Source organism: Mytilus galloprovincialis, chromosome 3 (genome assembly GCF_965363235.1).
Source record: "Mytilus galloprovincialis chromosome 3, xbMytGall1.hap1.1, whole genome shotgun sequence".
Taxonomy (NCBI): domain Eukaryota; kingdom Metazoa; phylum Mollusca; class Bivalvia; order Mytilida; family Mytilidae; genus Mytilus; species Mytilus galloprovincialis.
In genome coordinates, this window is record NC_134840.1 from 75229107 (window position 1) to 75241603 (window position 12497).

At 29.6% G+C, this 12497-nt stretch overlaps 1 protein-coding gene across 4 annotated transcripts; it reads left to right on the forward strand.

Annotated features, from left to right (window-relative positions):
* The first annotated feature begins 1828 nt into the window (after positions 1-1828).
* On the forward strand, positions 1829-10040 carry LOC143068934 (uncharacterized). Of its 4 annotated transcripts, none has more exons than XM_076243324.1 (4): positions 1829-1975; positions 5076-5626; positions 7165-7304; positions 7852-10040. In XM_076243324.1, exons 2-4 carry the CDS (start codon positions 5101-5103, stop codon positions 8101-8103), a joined length of 918 nt encoding a protein of 305 aa, XP_076099439.1. In that variant the 5' UTR covers positions 1829-1975; positions 5076-5100; the 3' UTR covers positions 8104-10040. The 4 variants fall into 4 exon arrangements, with proteins under 4 accessions (XP_076099439.1, XP_076099440.1, XP_076099441.1 ...); XM_076243325.1 differs by having other exon boundaries at positions 1833-1986; XM_076243326.1 differs by having other exon boundaries at positions 1835-1975; positions 5082-5626.
* Positions 10041-12497: the final 2457 nt, after the last annotated feature.

The following is a 12497-nucleotide window of genomic DNA, read 5'->3' on the forward strand; positions in this document are numbered from 1 at the left end:
TAGCTAGGATGTCCTTACCGCTGTCCCAAGTATTGGCGTAAAAGAAAATAACAAATGAAAAATTTGAAATATTGTATCAAATTTGACCAACAACTTTAATTAAAAAAAAAACGATTAATTATTAGAAAATAACTATTAGTTTTGAATTTAAGGTAATAAAATAATTTTGATACTTTAATTGTACATTTAAACTCTTTGAAACAAAACATAGTGAAAAATATAACTACGTTTTATATTAGAATTGAACAAATTAATTGTAAATAGTTCAAATTAGATATAATTCATTATTAATTAGGTAAAGTTATTGCATGCTTTGAGGGAGCTGAATTTGAATTTTATTACTGCAATTATGATACGTTTGAATACATGCATGAGCAAAAGAAAAAAATCGAGTTTTACCAATGCAAAACTACAGGGCCCAGTTTTATCCTAAATATCAAAAAGAAGGTGTGGTATGATTGCCAATGAGATAACTCTCTCCGGAAATAAAATCAATAATAAAATATGTAATTTATATTAAAACGCATCAAATAATAATTTAGAAATATGAAAAATTGATGGAAATTTGTGTTAAAATCATTTTGTTATCACAAGTTGTGGAACTGTTAACAAAGAAAATGTACTTTATCCAATACAAAAAATTGGAAAATGGTGTGAGCAAAAAGTAATATCCTAATTTTGTCTACTTTTGACCAGTTCAAACCAGCTCGACTAGTGAAGTGTACAAATTTTTAAATAAATATTATAATTATTCTATAGAATCTTTCCCCCTTTTTAATTGCATACAATCACTTTTTTTGAATCTTTTAATATTTTGTTGTACCACAAAAACATGAAAAAAGTTTGAGTTAATTCTGTTTTTAACTGCTAAAATTACTTTTAAATAAACATAGTATACTAAATTTGAAGATCTGTCAAATCTGAGACTACTATAACACATTAGTCTCAGGTCAAATGAATGTATATTCATACATGTAATATTAGAAAGATAATTAGGAAACAAATTTATATCAAGAATAAATCACCAAATATGCATAAATTCCAGTTACTTATTGCCTAAAATCATGTTCGGCAATAGGATAAATAATCATCATCAAATTTCAGGCAATAAGCTAATGCATAACTTAATGCCTAGGCATTAGCTTATTGCCTGGGATTTAAGCTTAATGCCTAATTTCACTTATTGCCGCTAATATATATATATATATATATATATATATATATATATATATATATATATATATATATATATATATATATATAATATATATATTCCAATTTCTACTTTTCGGGTGCGAGTGCTGCCTTGTACCGGCATTAGCCTGCTCTTTTTCAAAATCTACAAGGGTTTATTCTACGTGCAAGAAATATAGCTTTCTCTTTACACGGTCAGCCTTTTATCGTCCCCATCCGACAGACTATCATCGTTTCTCAAGACCATACATGTTAGTGGTAAAATATTCATCTGTGTTCTATGTTAGTGTACCGACAATCCCATTCAAGAGGGGTCGGGGGTTGGAGGGGTCCTGATCCCGAAATCCTGAGGTAAATTCGAAAAAAGAAATCCCGGATCCTCGGAAATCCCGTACTTAAATACACCCGATCCCGAAATTTTTTTTTTATTTAATATCCCATTTTGTCAATATATTTGTAACCGAACTCAAAATCTTTGAGCAATGTTATTATTTTAATAAATCTGACAGGAACAATAATGAATTTAAGTACGATCAAGGACGAATATATAACTAACATATATATACGTCTTGGAATGATATTCAGTCCTCTCAAGTTATCCGGATATTGGCCATGGCTGACCGTTTATGGCCCGCATTTATTCTTTGATCCAAACTTCCTGTCGATTTTGAAAACAAACCAACTGGACTAGAAAGTAAAGAAAGTTTAACGCATTATAATCTGGTATTTTGAAGGCAGGATGTAAAGACAACTTCCAGTTTTATAAATTATACTTTACGAGGTTCGTATCAGGTAAAGAAAAATTAAGAACTGCTTTGATGCTAGGCTAAATAAAATTATCCGCGGTTCCAGAAAACATGTTACGACTAGATTTGTTTTGGCACAGGAGTTTGAAATCCTATCAATAAGGGTGTAAAAATATACCAAAGTCGACTATCACAGTAGAGCTTCTCTCGAAAAAGAAGCTCTACTGTGATAGTCGACTTTGGTATATTTATACACAGGAGTTTGAAATCCTATCAATATAAAGGGGGTAAAAATATACCAAAGTCGACTATCACAGTAGAGCTTTTCTCGAAAAAGAAGCTCTACTGTGATAGTCGACTTTGGTATATTTTTACCCCCTTATTGATAGGACTTCAAACTCCTGTGGTTTTGATAAGAACAGTAAAAAAAAGCTTGTTTTCATATCAAATTTAATAAAAGAAAATAGTAAAACATTGTGAACTTTCAGAGGTTGCATTTCTATAGTTCCTATCAGGCCTCTACAATAACTTTTTTTTCAACTTGTCCTGTCGGACAAGTGCATACCAAAATTTACTTGTCCGAATGAAATTGTTACTTGTCCAAAAAATTTCTATTAAAAATAACCTTTTTATATTTTTACTTGATTAAAGGAACAAAACGAATTTAAACAATAGACAGGATTTAATGTATTTCTTTTGATTTGAAATACTTTTCAAAAATATGAGTCAAGTTCAACTGAATCTAGTACTAGTCATGTCACAGGACTTAGGTTCTAGTTTTTAATCAATGCCAGTCTCATCAGACTCAAAACATGAGGCACCATCTGATAGGCCTGTACACTCATTGGATTTGTATAATCCTTTTTTTTAAGTTGAAAAAAGTTTATTGAAATGCAATCAATAGAAAGAAGAAGATAAGGTATGATTGCCAATGAGACAACTCTCTGCAAGAGACCAAATGACACAGAAGCTAACAACTATAGGTCACCATATTGTCAGTATTTTTTTTCTTCTTATGATCAAATGTGATTGTGTGAATTTAATGGTAAATAAAAAAAAAAAATTTGTGAAAAAATTACCAGTATGGTATTTGTTATAAGGAACAGAATAAGGTAGCAAAATGAGGTATGATTTGTCTTGGTCCCGAAATGTCTCCTGCCTTGCCAAACTGTCTATCAATCATGTCTACTAAATATGTCTCCTATGGTGCCAAACTGTCTATTAAACTTCAGCTAAACCTATAGAGGTGAAGAACTGTCCTGTAAAGTTACCTTATCTACAAAGACTGGTTTCCGAGAATAGTATACCTTTTAATTACCTGTTGAAAAGTATCTGACAAAGAACCAGTTAAAATTTATCGATTGCAGGTAAACATGTTGAAGAAAAAAGGTTTTGCATTTGAATAAACAGAATGCAGAAACATGTCAAACTAATATTTGTTTTCTTGTTTTTTTGTTTATAATTACTCTGTTCATCAAAGTTGGATTAAATTTATTTTCTGCTGAATAATCATGTACTTGTTCCTACGGACAAGCTTGATACAGCTTTTACTTGTCCGACCTTTTTTTGACAATTGGACAAGCGTTATTGTCGAGGCCTGCCTACTAGTTTTATATTTTTATTATATTTGTAGCACTAATAACAGTCATGACCATATGACAGTATTCGTGTTATGAATTTTTGTAAAAATTATTTTATTACATTATTTTAAAGTAAGTATCAACTTGGACATTTTGTAACACTCCAATGTCCCCATGTATATGTGTCTGTTCAATGAAATAAATAAAGATAAGATTATCTTATAATTTGGTTTGAAACATCAACCATGCAGACTCTACATATCATTAACCAATTCATTTATACACTTAACTGTACATGTTACTTGTATCTAAACATATTCTTTTTAACATAAAACACTCTTTCTGAAGAAAAAAAAATCATTAAATGAACAACCTACATTTGTAGATACATGTGTACATGTACCTCTGACTTGAAAATACTTTGATGTTGAAATGACAACTGAATTGTGGTACAAAATGTATTCCTAGATTACAAGAAGCCAGACCTAATATACATTTTGTAAGAATGAAATACAACAATTTTCTAAGCACTCCCCAAAACTCAATATCAACCAAGATGGCCAAGAGGTACACCCAAAAATTACTTCTTTTATCATGTTTATTGATAACTGCTGTTGTCTGTTCTATGGTCAGGTTAATGTCTCTTTGACACATTCACCATTTCCATTCTCAATTTTATACCGTGGATTTTTGAGATGTTGTCCTTTTTACTAAAAAAAAGTACAGTTCAACAGTAACTTCAACTTCAGGTTTTTGATTCTCTTTTTTATTATGTGTCATTCCATTGATTTATTTCCAGCTAAATAATACATGTAGTATAATTCAAACTCAGAAAGTACTCTGCAACTTAAACAATAAGCTCTGTCATTTAAAAGAAACACAAATTTTATTTACAGACAAGTTTATTTTTTTGGCTATTTATTATAACTATGCAGAAATAAATTATCCATCTACATTTTTAGGTACATCATTTACCATGTTTACATTTCTAATTACATGTACATGTTTACGTGTACTACTAATCTCATTGTACATGTATATGGTACAACAGAAAAACTGACATATTTGAAACTGTTACAATGTATATTAAAATTTAATGGCAATCAAGGCCCACCTAATAATTAGATTAAAAGTAGCCACTAATTGCATTACAGGATTACAAAATACAAAAATGTAAGATGCAATTACATGTATTCTTAGTAACAATTAAATACATTTTATAGTGCAATGGAATTAAATCCTTAGTTGCAATTAAATACATTTTATAGCGCATGGGATTTAATGAATGGACAGTGATGAATGATAAAAATTTAAAATAAATTTACTACATGTTTTTTTGTTGCATACATGTACTTGTAAGATGAGTTTTTAAATTGTATCTGAATAATATTTAGCATGTTGACACATTTTGACCTAAAAAAAATCTAAAGATTTCTTACATGTCTTAAATGACAACACAACATAATTGTTAACCATTTTATTCTGGTAACAAGGATTTCTTTGTAATGTTATTGAGTGATATCATAGGCTTAATTATTATATTTATTTATTTCAGACTCAGTAATACAGAAATTTCAAACATGGTGTTTAAAAGGTCAGAGTATGGACTACAGTTTAAAAAGTCTCATCTTGTGAGAAATATACCAGAATATTATAACAATGTAGAATACAGAACACATCGTAGAGAATTGGAACACGCTCATACACCACTGTCCTGGGACTTCGAACAGGATTCAGGAGATTCAAAAACAACTTCTGAGGAAGAAATATGTGACCAATTACAACAAAAACTACAAGTTATTGAGGAGAAAGATGATGATAAATCTGAGGAACTCATCAAACAAGCAAAAGATAAATTGGCAAAATATGACAGTAAAGACAATCAAAATACAGAAGATTTGAAAAGAGACATTTGTAAATCAACTGATGATATCAGAACAAAGGGAGATAACAAAGATGAAGAAGTAGTACAATCAAAGGGAGATAATGACAAACCTGAAAAAATTGTACAAATACAGACTGACAATAAAGCGGTTGTAAAATCAAAAGGATTAAAGACTTATCTATGCAAAAAATCTGATGATCTTAAATTGGATCTGAAATCATGTAAGAATAGATATTAAGTGAAATTATTATAAAAGTATATATATTATGTGTGATATATTATAACTGTGTTACAACACAAATAATTCTTGTGGCTATATATAACCTGAGTATAACAGTATAACTGTGTTATACTCAGGTCATAGCCACCTATACATGTACAACATGTACAATATGTACAACATGTACAATGTACCATCCTTGAATAGCTGTTTGTGTATACATTGTGTTTCTGCATTTTTAAACAGACATCATGTGCACACATTTTTACAATTGAAAATGAAAATGGAGGAACTCCTAAAGTTTCCAATGTATAAATAACATATATACAAAACTTGTGTCAAAATTTAAAAAGGAAACATCTTATTTTAATGTGCATGTTTTTATACTTAATTTCGTTTCACAATTTACATGATTTATGTGCAAACAAGGCAAATGACAATAAGAAAATAGATGATTTAACATTGTTAAATATAAGTTTTTGGAAAATTAAAATCTACATGTAACTCAGGCATGGGAATGGTCAAAATTGAAAATTCAATTTTCAAAGATGATTTTTAATTTACATGAAGTATATGTTAACGTTGGCATCAATTATACTTGTTAGTTTGAATGGAGATCCAAAATATTATCCTGATTTAGAGTAATTTTTCGCAATTTGATTGGCTGATATTGTCCTGATAAATTTCAGTACAATTTTTTATTACGTCAGTTGGAATTATCTCCCTTATTTATTACGTCAATTGGAATTATCTCCCTTATACAATTGACCTAGAATATAAAAAAATGAAATTTGAATTGCTTTATAGTCCTAATATTTTGAAATTTTCACAGTTTTTGTTAAATTATTTAAACTGTATTTGGTTGATATTGTCCTAATATTGAATTTTAATATTATAATATGCATGATATGTAATAGAACAAAATCAGTATTAGTTACACAGTGTTCAATTGTCCTAATATAGAATTTATCATGTTTATCAGGTCAATAACATTCTTATCGGGTTTGGCTTCGCCTCACCCGATATGAATTTTATTGACCCGATAAATTCTCGTATTAGGACAATTGCACACTGTGTAACTAATACTAATGTACAGGTGTTTTTAATTCAACCATGTAAATATACATGTAGCAGTTTTACATGTTTTAAGAGAGAATCGTTACAAAATATTTCAAGCAAGAGCAGTTTTGAACACCATACTTTAAATTTTGAAAGTGAAACTTTATAAATAAAATTGGAGACCATTTGAAGTGCTGTTGTCAATTTGAAGTAATTTTTAATTATAGATGCTGCATTCATTTGCATAATTTGGCAACATTGCGTACCAAGGTATCCACTTCAGAGACTCTATTGAAATGATTCACACAGGTGTTGGTTCACCAAACGGAGTTTAATTTATTAATAAACATTGCTAAATGTACATGTATTATATATGTACATGTATCTGTGTATCTGGAGTATAAAAAACAAATATAAAAAAGCCTAAAGTGCAAAACATGAATTAATTTTGAATATTTTATTCCATCTTCTATTGCTTAGCTGAAGAGAAGAAGAAACCTAAGAAATTGAGACCAAAATCTTCACCAATTTACAGACCACCATTTGTTGCTTATGGATGTGGTGATAAAGAAAGAGAGACAGGCGTCAAAAAGTCATTTAATGTTCGTGCTTCAAATGATGTAAGTACAGGTATCAATTAAAATACATGTATATTACCGCTATTATCATGATAATTAAGTAATGTGTTCTGAATTTATCAAACAATACAAAATATAGAATAATGTTTCACCATATAAGAATTACAACATATGGTATGATTGCCTATGAGACAACTCTCCACCAGAGACCAAATGCATAGCATATACTAGTGAAAATATGAATATCCATAATAAATGAAGCAGTGTTGTCATTTTTCAAACTAAAGAGGCAAATATCATGAAATCATATTTATCTCCAAATAAACTAGATGCAATGATTTCACAACAACAATAGTATAAAAAAAGTGATCTCCTACATCACTCAATCTACTAGCATGGCTAAAAGAGCAATGCTTTATGAATAATATAACATATTAATTGTGTCATTTCCTTTACTTGCTTGTAAAATAAGACATTTCACCTGCCAAGAAAATAACCAGATAAATTTTACTTATACTTTATTTTAGTACCCCAAATCATACTGCGGTAGGATTATTTCAATATAATAATCATATTTTGATAATTTTAGGTTTATCCAGCGGCAATGAAAGCCTTGGTAGACCACCATGAAAGACAGAAGAAAAGAGAGACAGCAAGAAAATGCTTATCAGCGAGAGAAAGAAAGAGGAAAGCATTGGTTCTAGAGAAAGCAGCAAAGGAAGTTGCCGGCTGGCAATCAGAGTATCGTAGAATGTACCCAGAATACAAAGCTGAAGAATACGCTAGGTCTGTGTCAAATCTTCAAGAGAGGCCACGATGCTTCAGACCCTATAAATTTTAGTGACTAGGTGATTTGTTTTCAGAGTTAAGACAAATGAATCAGCATTTAAAGCTAGTTTCTAGTTATTTATTCGTAGAAACAATCATGGATGTAAAAAAGACAATATGTAGGAATTGATTTCTTGCCATTATCATGGTTTTCATTTCTTAATGTTAAAAGTGTTACTGAAAGTTCAATGTATGCAATATTTATATCATTGCCATAAGAATGCATAAGATAAACAGTGCAACTTGCATGTAGCAACATAACAGGAATCGCTTGAACCATATGCATTATCACAATATTTAAAATGGTTGAATACTCATAAAAAAAGTAAAAGTTCTTGCATTAAAGTCTTCAATCAATATTTCAATCAATCTGCTTTATATTAATTTACATTGTAGATGTAATAAAATTGACAATGGTTTAAGAGAAAAAAAACATCATTTGATCACTGAGTCAAAGGAATATAATACATTTTTCTCCTACAATCATGACAATAATGTCACAACTTGTGTTTTTATAACAACAAGCTGAAAAATGGAAGAATTTAAAATTCAAAATCAGTACTCATAATTGTTGTTGGTGCAGACAGATTTGTTTTGTATGATTATACAATCTTAAAGTTGTTTAATTTATATCCATTTAATTCTGTTTTTATGTACTGACATACATTTTGAAAGAACTTTCAGATATTTATGAATGGTATCTACCAAAAAAATCAACTCATGCAGCAATCATTACACAACGGACATGTCATACTTTTACTTGCTTCTTTTAAAATTCTCACTTTTCATTAGATGAGAGCAGTCATGTGTCATATTTTGGTACCATCCTACTGTCAGTATAGGGTTATATTCATTCAATCATGTGACATGTTCATCCCCATTGATGATTGTACATCATGAAGCAATTAGAGATTGTAATATTTAGAGAAACATTTGAGGAAAAAGGAGATGATTTTGAGGATTTGTATATTTTTTAAATTACTAACACAAAATTCAAATTCTTGGTCCAAATTATGTTATTGCAGAAAAATACTTCATCAGCAGTCTACCTCATATCATTAGAATGAAAAAGAATTCATTGGGGAAGGGCCTTTTTAAAATTTTGACAACCAAATCTATACTGGTACTTTACACTATTTCATTTAAGCGTTTTATTTATTTCATGTAAATGTATTACAAAATAGTTTTCTAGAATGAGATTAATTAACAAGTAATTTACTAAAGTTTTTTGTGATATTTTGTGTTTTAGTTTACAGTTCAAGGAGGGGAGGTATTGAAATATTTTCCTGATTCCCTTTTTTTTTATCAAGAACCAGAGAAAGTTCTGATCTGGTTTATAAATTAAAAAAAAATCAGTCAAACTTTTAAAGAGCTGTTGACAAAATTCATATTGATGAAACTTCTTTCTGGAAACTTGATTTTCATGTGAATTGTTTTTTCTGAAAAATAATGAATGTTGTGTGAATTGTAAAATACTAAAAGTATGGTGGATTAATTTTTTTGTTTGTTGGTACCAAATTTTGTGGAATGTGGAAAACTTTTGTTAATACATGTTTTCATGGTTTTGCAAGTCTGTTTACAACCTGATAAAAATTTGTATTTAGTTGAACATATATATCACCTGTCCCAACAGATCCAACAATAACTGGTATCCAACGAACAATAATGAATCCACAGTACATTTTTATACACCCTACAAATTCAAATTTTATAACAGAATCAGATGAGTTTCACTTTCATCAGTATAATCTTTACCAATTCATAAGATTAGTTCTTTGAAAATAATTTTGAACTGTTATTAAGATGTTAATCATATTTTACATTTGTTAATGGTAACTGCTACCCATCATAATTTATATCTACTATATTATTGTATACTTTTTGTATGTTAATTTTTGTATGCAGTTTCAGATTTTAGATGTTGATTAATAAAGCTAATGTTATTTTTAATCAGTTTTTTTTTCTTGTGCCAAAGGCTTTAGTTGTCTGGTGGTCTAAGTACTTCATGTACCATTGTTACTCCCTTTTCAACATTGGTGTTGTGAGTTTGAACCTCATTCATGACAGGTGCACCTTTCTCCAATCTTAATTGATTAGGATTGCAAGTTTTCCTGTTAAAAGTTGGTTCTTCTCTCCTCCTGTACCAACAAAAAGTGGCATTAACTACCAATAATCAACCAATACACTTTAGCTACACTTCCGAAAGACCTTATTCAAAACTTTTAAGAAGACTAGTTGACCTATTGATTATTGTAATTGAAAAACAGACCAAAAACACACAAAAAATAATCAATAAACTATTAAAATTGGGTCACAGTGATATTTTACCTGCCAGACAGACATGTACACCTTACAGTTGTTCCATACACCAAATATAGCTATTAATATAAGAATTTGAGAAACATATCACAACAAAAAAAACTTACATGTACCATTGACAAATGAACAATGGAAATAAGGTCAAGGTCAGATGATACCTGCAAGACAGACATGGGCACTTTACAATCATTCCATACACTAAATATGGCTGACCTTTTGCTTAAATAGTACTTGAAACAGCCTTAAACTTAATATTGAGCAATAAATCATTCAAATGAGTTCAAGGTCATATAAAACCTGCAAGACTGACATTACAATCATTCCATATACCACAGATAGTTGAACTACTGCTTATTGTATTTGAGATATGGAACAAATTTCTGCTGTTGTCTGCTCTATGGTTGGTTTGTTGTCTCTTTGGCACATTCCCTTTCCATTCTCAATTTCATTCAATACTTTAACCTTGATACCTTAACAGAGGTATGAAACGCTGAATCCTGTCTGGCAGACATCTAGATGTTGCAATAAACATATATACCAAATAAATTATAGTGTGTCTAATAAATCCAATTACTCATAAAGTGAGAAAATCAAACGATAATAAAATATTATCGTGTTTTCAAACAGTTACTGAACCATGAAAATGAGGTCAAGGTCATTGGACATATGATGGATGGAAACTACACATAATATGGGGACAAAGTCCCCAATTTTGGTAGAAAAATCAATAAAAAAAAAAAATTTTGGGATAATTTCCCAAATTTTTCATTCTACTAATAAACTCAAAATCGTTAACTTTTTTTTTCAGATCTACTTCCTTTTCAAGTCTGCATCTGGGCATAAATGTTTTCCGGTCAGTCTTGTTTGTATGAGACTTTGAATAAAATGTATATTTATCAACATATCAACAAATATAGGAAGGAATTCAACACCCAATCATTTGTAATAATTGTTTGATATGAACAAACGTTACCTGCTAACAGCTTTCCTTTGTTTACATTGAATATAACTTCATAACTTAAATGACGTCATAACTAAATCCCTTACAACAGAACCAACATTGGAAATGTTACTGTATTGCCATTTCTTTTATCAACATGATTGAATTAAAAAAAAATAATACAGACTTCGTCCCCATTTACAGGTAATGCCTGCCTCATATTAAGATATCTGCATACAAAATGTGAAGTCTTCCATCTTCTGCGATATAAAGCTATATACAAAACATTTACACCGCTGTCGCAGGATAGTTTAGTCGATTCTGGTTATTTGTATAGCTTATTTGTCAGACTTATTTATGTAATTGTAAAACCTATGTCTTGCAAACTTCGACTTTTGTCACAGATTAGACAATAAAGGGCTGCACTTTAGCGCATGATACGCCCGTTGCTCTTTTAACTTGTCTTTTATGCTTTAAATGAATTTATATGATCAACTAGAAATATATATACAAATAAAAAGGGATGTTACATTAATATATTCACCAAAGTTTCATAAAATCCCCCTTTTTTAAGTATAAAAATTCATTACTTAAGAAAACGTAAAATCTAAAATTTATAAAAATGGAAAGGGAGCTTATGTCAATAGATATAAACAATTTATCAAAGTTGCATAAAATTTTGTGAAAGTGTTAGTTATTGTCCCAAAATTGGAAAATCCCCCCTTTTTTAAGCATAAAAATTCATAACACGGAAATGTAAAATCTGAAATTTATAAAAATTGAAAGGGAGCTTTTCAATAGATATAAACAATTCACCAAAGTTATATAGACATTGGTGAAAGCCTTTTTGAGTTATTGTCTGAAGTGTTGAAAATCCCCCTTTTTTTATGAATAAAGCCCCATAAATCCAAAACTTAAAATCTGAAATTATTAAAATTGAAAGGGAGCTTACATCAATAGATATAAACAATTCACCAAAGTTTCATGGACATTGGTGAAAGCCTTTTTGAGTTATTGTCCGAAGTGTTGAAAATCCCCCCTTTTTTATGAATAAAGCCCCATAAATCCAAAACTTAAAATCTGAAATTAAAAAAAAACGAAAGGGAGCTTACGTCAATAGATATAAACAATTCACTTAAGTTTCATTA

What these genes read in the sequence shown, in the direction of transcription:
- LOC143068934 (XM_076243324.1), top strand. Translation starts at nt 5,101, where the DNA reads ATGGTGTTTAAAAGGTCAGAGTATGGACTACAGTTTAAAAAGTCTCAT. An exon ending in TAAATTGGATCTGAAATCAT is followed by an intron (nt 5,627 to 7,164) that starts GTAAGAATAGAT and finishes TCTATTGCTTAG; the next exon opens with CTGAAGAGAAGAAGAAACCT. An exon ending in ATGTTCGTGCTTCAAATGAT is followed by an intron (nt 7,305 to 7,851) that starts GTAAGTACAGGT and finishes TGATAATTTTAG; the next exon opens with GTTTATCCAGCGGCAATGAA.